This window comes from Mesitornis unicolor, unplaced genomic scaffold (assembly GCF_000695765.1).
Source record: "Mesitornis unicolor isolate BGI_N332 unplaced genomic scaffold, ASM69576v1 scaffold7062, whole genome shotgun sequence".
NCBI lineage: Eukaryota > Metazoa > Chordata > Aves > Mesitornithiformes > Mesitornithidae > Mesitornis > Mesitornis unicolor.
The window spans coordinates 3,500-12,260 of record NW_010171124.1 but is presented as its reverse complement, the minus strand read 5'-3'; the positions used below and the strand labels follow the sequence as shown (position 1 = coordinate 12,260).

At 56.8% G+C, this 8,761-nt stretch overlaps 2 protein-coding genes across 2 annotated transcripts in view; one reads left to right on the top strand and one right to left on the bottom strand.

Annotated features, from left to right (window-relative positions):
- Positions 1-660: 660 nt before the first annotated feature.
- Positions 661-6,423, top strand: LOC104537122 (NAD-dependent protein deacetylase sirtuin-6-like; the record flags this gene model as incomplete). The annotated part of the gene is given in 8 exon segments (XM_010179915.1): positions 661-788; positions 1,142-1,324; positions 3,753-3,812; positions 4,006-4,101; positions 4,863-4,943; positions 5,120-5,243; positions 5,987-6,123; positions 6,125-6,423. Coding segments are annotated over 8 exon segments (990 nt in total), but the record flags the coding sequence as incomplete, so codon positions are not given.
- An 837-nt stretch (positions 6,424-7,260) lies between these two features.
- The window catches only part of LOC104537121 (cyclic AMP-responsive element-binding protein 3-like protein 3), a 3,265-nt gene continuing 1,764 nt past the window's right edge, over positions 7,261-8,761 (bottom strand). The window contains 6 exon segments of the mRNA XM_010179914.1: positions 7,261-7,601; positions 7,674-7,770; positions 8,063-8,147; positions 8,278-8,346; positions 8,488-8,594; positions 8,678-8,761. Of these exon segments, the coding sequence (XP_010178216.1) occupies positions 7,261-7,601; positions 7,674-7,770; positions 8,063-8,147; positions 8,278-8,346; positions 8,488-8,594; positions 8,678-8,761 (783 nt within the window).

Sequence of the window (8,761 nt, the reverse complement as noted above, 5' to 3'; positions counted from 1 at the left end):
CCTCATTGTTCTCTCCGGTCCCATTGGCTCCTTCCTTGTCATTGTCCCCCTGTTTTGTGCCCCCACCCCAACAGGGGCTCCCAGCCGTGTGGGGACCCTTTGCATCCCCAGCAGGGATCCCCAGGGGTGGGTGCAAGGGGCCTGTCCCAGGCGCCACGGGGGTGATCCCAGCCCTGTACCTCCAGCAATACTCAGGAAGCTTAAGGTTTTGGGGTGAGGGGACAGGGACACACAGAGGCCTGTCCTGAGCCTGGGAGCCTGAGAGACTGAGGAGGCAGGGACACCCGGGAGTCTGTCCTTAGTCCCTGTCCCCAGGAGACTGGGCTGGAGAAGCATCTCACATGAATGAAACCCCGTGCCTATGCCAGAAAACAGGGTGGGCACACGGTCCAGTCCAGCCACAGCATCTCCACATCCTTCACCTGCACAGCTTCTGGTCTGTGTTAGGTGTTTTAAGCCCTTACGCTGCATGGAGGTGGCTTATACAGCACTATTTCTGTTTGATTAAATGCTTTTATCTTTAAGAAATGCAAAATCTTTCCTGCATACAGTTTTCATCATGGATAAGAAAGAATTGTGATTTACTGGTCTTTGTGCTGGGTGGTGTGTAGGATTTATCCCTGCAGCTCTCCATTCCCATGGTGGTTTGTCTCTTCTCAGATTTTTGACCCACCAGAGGAACTGGAGAGAAAGGTGCAGGAGCTGGCAGACTTGATCAGGAGTTCTTCCAATGTGGTGTTTCACACAGGGGCTGGAATCAGCACCGCCTCAGGGATTCCTGACTTCAGGTAAGGGCAGTGGGTGGCAGGCAAGGAGTTGGGAGAGTCACATCTCCTCCGAGTCCATCTTACATCTTGAAAGCTCTGGACTGTGCTTCCTGCTGCCCCTCCATCCCTCCTGTCTGGTTCTGCATTCAGCTGAAGGTGCCCTCTCCGTCTTGCATGCCCATTTAATGTTAAGCTGTATCCACGGAAGCCCTACGTGCGCTCTGCTTGCATCAGTGACATAAAACGCTGGTGATCCACGACCTTCATTTAGCAGTCTCGCTCATCCTCCATTGGTAGGGCTTATGGTGCATTTAAAACTGTTTCCTCAGAGCCTGAGCTCTTGATTCTCACTCTTTCTGTCCCCATTACCGCAGGGGGCCCAATGGTGTCTGGACTATGGAAGAGAAGGGGCTCTCCCCAAAATTCGACACTACCTTCGAGAATGCCAGACCCTCCAAGACTCACATGGCGCTGCTGGGGCTGCAGAGAGTTGGCATCCTGAAATTCCTGGTCAGCCAGAACGTGGATGGCCTGCATGTGCGTTCAGGATTCCCACGGTACTGCCTTTTCTCCTGCTTTCTCTAGGTCCCTCGTGTTTTTCCGGGCCTCTGCCACGTGGCCGTTCTTGCTGCCCGATTAGCTTGGCCTTGCCTGCGAATGTTTGATGCTGGGCCTTGATTTCCAAGGCTGGCTTGGAAGCTGCCTGCTGATACTGGGAGTGGAAACTGGGATGCACTGGTGTGGGAAGGGGGTACATAAACCAGCTTGAATTTAGAGAAGAGAGGTTATGGTAATAATTCAGAGGGCGATGAAACTAAGTCAGCCTTGGCTGATGCTCTCTAGAAATACACCCAGAAGCCATTTGTTCCTGAGAAAAACAAACAGGTCGTGTTGTTGGGCTGTCACACGTTACCGTGCATCAGCTGAGCAGCTGTAGCTGTTGGTGCCGCTGTGAGCAGCCTGGCTGTGCTGTGTGGCTGCCTGGGGGATCGAAGCCCAAGGGGTGAGACATCAGCTTCAAGCCGGGTCCATGCTCCTAGGAACTGGGCTCAGGGCGCATGGTCCTTTCTGCTGCCTCTGTGCACGTCCAGAGGGGTGAAGGGATGGGAGGGAGGATGAGAGCACCTGAAACTGCTCCTGCTGCGTGCAGAGATGCGTGTCACCTTGTTTTACCAGCGCTGCTGAAGCTGTCTCAGAGCACTGGCTCTTGTGCTATTTTTACAGTTTGCTTAAGTTGAATTTCTTGAGAGAAAATAAAGGCGATGCTGCCCCAGTGATGAAACCACACCTGGGCCCAAGGTCTCCTTAAAAAGTATTTTGCCTCTCAATAAATTCACAAAACTGCAAGGGCAGCAAGACAGAGAGAGAATCCCGCAGTTGGATCTGGTCTGACTCACTGGCTGTGGTCTCCGATTTCCTCAGCCGTGATGAGGGCAGGGATCCTGCACAGCCGCGTTCCCTCTGTTCCCTGACGTGCGGGAGCCGAGGGGACAAGATCTCTGCTCCCTGCGTGGGTGGGGACTGAAGTGCATTTAGCAGCACTGTGGCCGTTTCAAAGATGTCCTCAGAGGAACCCGCCTTTCCCTCAGTGCTTACGGCAACACGCTCTTCTCCCTTCGGGAAAATTCAGCCTCTCATAAAACCCATTTCCAGCACTTAGGACCAGCGAGGCAAACTGCTTGGAGCTGCCTGGAAAGGAAAGGGGAGAGCAGCTGAGCTCAAGTAAGAAAATAAAGTGAGGGAATTTGTGATGAGAATGGGATGAATGGGACCACGGAGAAGATGCATCTCACAGATGTCTTCAGCCACCACTGGCTGAGCAGAGAGCTGCCTTGAAGGGGTATTTCCTACAATTAAAAGCCCTGAGTCCTGGTTCCTGCTCCCAGCAGCACATTTGCCTTTTTAAACTAGACAACCATGGCAGAAAGAATAGGAAATAATGACCAGAACTGGGCTGTGCTCCCTGCAGCCTGGTGCCACCAGCTCCTGCTCTGGTTCTGCACAGCTTTCACTCAGGTGAAGCATGGGCTTCAGTAGGCGCTGCTGAACTGGGGCCAAAATGGGGGAAATCAAGTCAGTCCTGTCTCCATCTGCCCCAGAGGAGGTTCCCAGTCATCGCGGGGCTCGTAGGAAGAGTGTGGGGCCTTGTTTTCCTCCAGCCTTGAGGCTGGTGCTGAGCTTGAGGGGAGTTTTAGTCAAAACAATTGGCAAAGGGCTGGAAACATGCGAAGACAGAGAGAAGCATTGAGTGCTGAGAAAAGCAAAGATCCCGATTACCACTGGGCGCAGAGATTTGGGGCTGGGTCGGAGCGGGGGTAGAATTGGTGCTGTGGATGGAAGCATTGAAAATGAAACAGTCAGGACTTGCTGTCCCTGCTCTCAGACCCAGTTGTGGTGGCCATAGTGTGGTGCTTTCCTGGTGGAGATGAAACTGTGGTGCAGAAAGCCTCTTGCCAGGATCTGAATGTTTCCTCTGGGTCTTCCCCGCCCCATGGGAGGGACAGCTCTGCCTAAACTTTCTTTGATTGCTATTTCTTGTTGAGCACAGTGGTGCTCAGTGTGCTGTAGTTTTGCCAGCGCCTGCGTGCCCTTCATTTGGTGGCCAGGCTCAGCACAGGGAAGTCCCCACGCTTGGTGGCTGGAGCAGTGGTGTTCTCTGCCGGACCAACTCCCTTCCTGCAGCAAGGCCAGGTCGTTTTGTGTCACCCAGTATCCCCAGAGCTTGCCTGGCACTGGTGCCTTGCTCTGCTGCAGCCGTATTTGTCTGTACCTCACGTCTCCACTCGGTGCTGACCCTGCACTGAGGCACTGTCCCTGGGCTGTGGCAGAGGGTCTCTTGTCACCCCACGTCACCCAGCAGAGCTGGAAAGTTGGGAAGCCTTTGAGGTGCAGGACCCCCAGCGAGGAGGGGAGTTTGGGCAGCTTTCCCTGTTGTCCCAGGCCTCTCCACCCTTCCCCAATTCATCTTTGACGTTTCTTCCACAGGGACAAGTTGGCTGAGCTCCACGGGAACATGTTTGTGGAAGAGTGTGTGAAATGTGGCAAGTACGTGAGGCCTGAGCTTGGGGGGGCAACGTCAGTGGGGTGGGGGCTTTGCCGCTGTCCCCAAGAAATGAGGGAGGTCCTGCACATGCTGTGGGGGTGCCCGCCTGGGAGGTCCCAGCGCATCGTGCATGGGGTCACGGACATTTGCCACCTCCCTGTGTGTTTGGTCCTGAATGGCACCGTTGTCTTGCAGGCAGTACGTGCGGGACGCGGTGGTGGGCAGCATGGGGCTGAAGCCTACAGGAAGGTTGTGCAGCGTCACCAAAGCCCGGGGGCTGCGGGCCTGCAGGTACGTCTGCGGGGGCCATGGCTTGGTGCTCCCAAGAGGACATGGGGTGGCGTGGACCCCTTCACCTGAGCGAGTGGCTCTGGTCTGCAGCCTTGGCTTTGCAGGACTGGGCCACCGGTCCCTCCTGTTTGGGTGAAGAAGCGGGGTGTGTAGGAGAGATCTCCAAAGGCCCAGAGAGGAGGCCAGCACCCGTGGCTCTGGGGGAGTTTCCCCCGAATTTGAACTTGTCCTGATGCTGGTGACGCGCTGCTGTGGGGTGGCAGCTCTAGAGAGCCCCTTCACCACTGTGCTGCCCTGGTGCTGTTTACCTTCGATGGGGAGCGTAGGCAGTGTTTCCAGCTCTGCAACTGGAGGTGCCCTGAGGTGATTTGGCATCCAGACACACTCCACGTCCCCCTTGCGCTTCCTCACCCGGGCTCAGCAGGCCCAATGTGGCTGCTTTTCTCCTCCAAGGCAGCTGCAGAGCCAGCACAGCAGCTGTGGAGCAGAGCTCTGCTGGCTCAGGTCTGGGAGTGAAAGGTGCATCCTAGCTCCAAACTGGGACAGCAAAACAGCTGGGGCTTTGGTGGCATTGCAGCATCAGCCACCAAATCCCTCATGTAGGTGAATTCTGTGCCTTCCCTCGCTTCTGGTGAGTCTCCTCGGCTTCCCTGGGCTCTCTGTCCCTTCGCAGTGCTGGGCCAGGAAGGGTGGGAGAGGATCTGGATCACTGTCCCCTTTCCCAGGACAGGGGAAACCATGGTCCCCGTGTTTTTTTCCAGAGGGAAGTTAAGAGACACCATTCTGGACTGGGAAGATTCCCTGCCCGACCGCGACCTGACGCTGGCGGATGAAGCCTGCAGGTACTGATCTTGGGCTCTTCATGCCATGGCAGCTGCTGGTGCCAAATTCTTGGCCATGGCTTTGCTTCCAGGCTGGGAAGTTTGGAGAGTCTGCACTGGAGCGGGGTAGGAGAAGCACCCTGCAAACAGTCACCTTTATTTTTCTCTTCCCTGGATATTTTGTCTCCTCCCTGCAGGAAAGCTGATCTCTCTGTCACTTTGGGGACCTCTCTGCAGATCAAACCCAGTGGCAACCTCCCACTGATCACAAAGAAGAGAGGAGGGAAGCTGGTCATAGTCAACCTACAAGCAACCAAACACGTGAGTGAGAGCGTCCTCGCCGCTCTGCGCCCCAAGCAGTTTGTTCTGTGCTGCTCCTTGCCCCTCGTGTCACATGTTTCAACTCAGTCACAGTTTGGTCCCTGCACATTGTCCCTTCCCAGGCAGCCAGATAGAAAATTGGCAAAGCAAACAGGCTGGGCTTCCCTTGTCGGGGATTTTAAACCTACAACTCCCGATAAACACCTAGAAATGGAAGTTAAAGCTCAAGAGCGGAATAAAAACTCAGCCCAAAGCCTGGTATATCCTCCAGGGAATTATGGTCTCATTAAATAATGGCACAAACATAACCCACGCCACAGGGCAGAGTTTGGTTCATGTTCAGCCCTGGTTTTGGTGCCCTAATTGTCCAAATTCTTTTGAATAATCAGAGCTGGGGGTGTTCTGGGGTGGCATTAGAGCTCTCTTGTCCCTGTCCCCCGTTGTCCTGGGCTCACTGGCCCAGTTCTGCACCCGTGTCCTCATCTCTGGGCTGTGTTGAACCGCGAGGCTGCCTGTCCACACCCTGGTGCAGCCCTGTCAGCCTGCAGCATGGCCGGGAGTGGTGCCAGACGGGGTCAGTTCCTGTCCCAGCAGGGGCAATGTCTATGGGACAGGAGCCCTGGAGCCCATGTGCAGCTGAGCCACCACCCAGGTCCTGTCCCCACACGCTCCCTGGGAGGGGACGTTTGTCCCTGCATGCTGCGTTTGTCCCCTAATGCAGTGCTTGGCCTTGTTTGCCCCAGGACAGACAGGCCGACCTGCGCATCCATGCCTACGTCGATGATGTTATGACGAAGCTGATGAAGCATTTGGGACTGGAGGTCCCGGAGTGGACAGGGCCGGTGGTGGTGGAAAGCGCTGAGCTCCCTAAACCTGAAACGTAGGGCTCATGGGCTGCTGAAAGAGGAGCCCCTCTCCCAGCACAACGGCACGGGTGGGCTGTGCCCTGACCTGGGGACCACGCTGGTGGAGCACCGAGACAGCCTGAAGCAGGAGTGTCCCAGCCCAGACATGGGGCCAACGACGGTGAAGAAGATGAAGGTGGAGCCTCTCCTCACCTGACCCAGACTGTTCCCCGTCTGTTTAGACACTTGTCTGTGCCGCTTTTCCTACCAACTTTTTTTTATACCCTTAAACATTGTCCCTTTTTTTATGTAAGTATTAAATACACTTGAACCGCTTGTGTCAGGGCAGCTGCACCCACTGATCCAGGAAGGGTCCTGCCTGCTTGAAATGCACCCAGCACCCAATTCCTTCTCCGTGAGGGGGCGGCTGTGGGGCCCAGCAGAGCTCAGAGGGACGGGGGGGCAGGCAGACAGTGACATGAGGGGGATGTTGTGGCAGTTGATGCCATCGCAGATGAAGCTGCGATTGGGAGGAGCTGCTGTGGTCCCCTGGCTGTGCTGTGCCCACAGAGCCAGGGCCATGTGTGCTGGTGGCCTGGGGGACATCGCTGGGTGGTGGAAGGGGACACATCCTGGCCTGGCACAGAGTTGGGGGCTGGGAGATGGTGCCCCCCTGCCCTCCCATGTGTCCTGGCTCTGTTGGACCCTGTTGTCTCGTGGCAGCTGGGCTTGAGGTTGCCATGGCCCCAGAGTCCTGTAGCTCAGCCCATATTAAACTAAAGCAGGTGGATTTTTTTTCCAAAATACCTTTTATTTAGAGATTAAAATAAAGCTTAAAAAAAAGAAAAAAACCAAAAACAACAAACCTAAGCAGTTGCAACATCCAACCAGCCCAGGGCGCCTCTGGTCCCCTTGTCTCCATCCTGAGCACCCCTTTTTCCCTTCCACAGCTCCTGCTGCGGCCAGGGGGCTGGAGCTGTCCCTTCTGTCCCAGTAAGGTCAATGGGAACCAGTCTCATCTTCCCAGTTCACAGATACAAGCAAAGCCAAGAGGGTCCAGCATCTGGCTGTGCCTGGAGGCAGATCCTAGAGGTGCCACCCTGAAGGCTTGTCCTGCAGGGGATGAGGTGCTGAATCACCCCATTGCATCCCCCGTGGTCTCTGGGTGCTGCTCACAGCTCCTCAGCCGGCTCCAGTGCCATGGGCCTGCCATGGCTGGTCTGGGTCCAAGCTAGGCTGTGGTGTGGGGTGGTGCTGTCCTTTGACACGGTGTCAGCTCCATCCCCATCCCCACGGCTCAGCTCCTCTGAGGCGAGCGGCTGCGTGTCGTTATGGGGGGAGACTTTGTCTGGGCGTGGGGTGAACGTGCGACCACCGAAGGCTTCATGCAGGGTCTCAGGAGCTTTGCCCAGGTGTTCCGGCCACAGCGGCTCTGGGTGCTTCTCATCCCTGGCTTGGGGCTGTGTGTAAACCACACGGGAGGCAGCTGCGTTGTGCAGGGACCTGGAGAAAACTGAGCACAAAGGAGGGTCAGGGCCCACTCCGGTGCACCGAGCTTTCAGCACAGCCCTGGCACGACCCTTACCTCGCACGGGTCCAAAGTCACCGCCTGCTTCGGCCTTGCTGGGAGCAAAGGGACTGACGGAGGGGAAGACGATGAGTGCGAAGGAGAGCAGCAGGACCTGGGGGCAGAGGGGGACACTGAGTTCTGGGAGAGGGGTGGTGGCAGAACCAGGACTGTGTCCCTCTGTCCATCGCAGTGCATATGACCCTGCCATCGCGCGTCCATCCATCTGTCCATCCATCCCTCCTCACGCATCTTTTGTCCCTTCTCCCATCCATCCAACCTTGGAGCATCTCTTGTGCTTTAGCCCACGTCCATCCCTCTGCCCAGCCCATCTCTGTGGGTCTGCGCCCCCCTCCCTCCCTCTCTCCAGGCAAGGAGGCCGTGCTGGGTCTGGGGGCTCCACACACCGCTATGCAGGTTCCTGTCTGTGCTGCTTTGTTGCTTGACTGCACCAGGAGGGCCTGGAGCTTCTTCAGCTGCTCCAGAAGGGATCTGGGGACAGGGAGAGCCCATTGGCACCTCCAAACTCCTCCTGCACCCCAAAAGGTCTGGCCTGGGGTGGGGGAGTTCCCAGGCCCATCCTACTCCCCCATTGTTTCCGTCCTGCCCCAGGAACACCTACGAGTTCTGCTTCTCCAAGTGTAGGACTTTCCTCTGCAGCTCCTGGTTCTGGGCCGTGCATGCCGACATCCTGGGGGACAGGGAGAGGGGCACAAGGTCGGTGAGGGACAGATGAGGGGGGCTGGCAAGGACCAGCATGGCCACGACCAGCTAGCCAGGTGCCCCCAGGGTGTCGGCCCCAGGGATTGCTGCGCAGGGCTCAGGGCCGTACCGGCTCTCCAGCCCGTCAATGTACTCTTTCTTCTTCTTGCGGCTCTCCTGAGCTGACTGCTTGTTCCTGATCTTCCGCCGGATTTTCTTCAGCACCCGCTCCTCGTACTGGGGGAGATGGGGGGGGGGGTCAGGGCTGCTGGGGCTGGGACCCCCTCAGTCTGTGTCCTTCCTGGGAGACTGGGACCCACCTTGGTGAGGGGCAGCTGGGTGGGCAGGGACACCCCCTCCTTCGCCAGCAGCTTCTTCTCATCCTCCGTAAGCCCCAGCTCCCG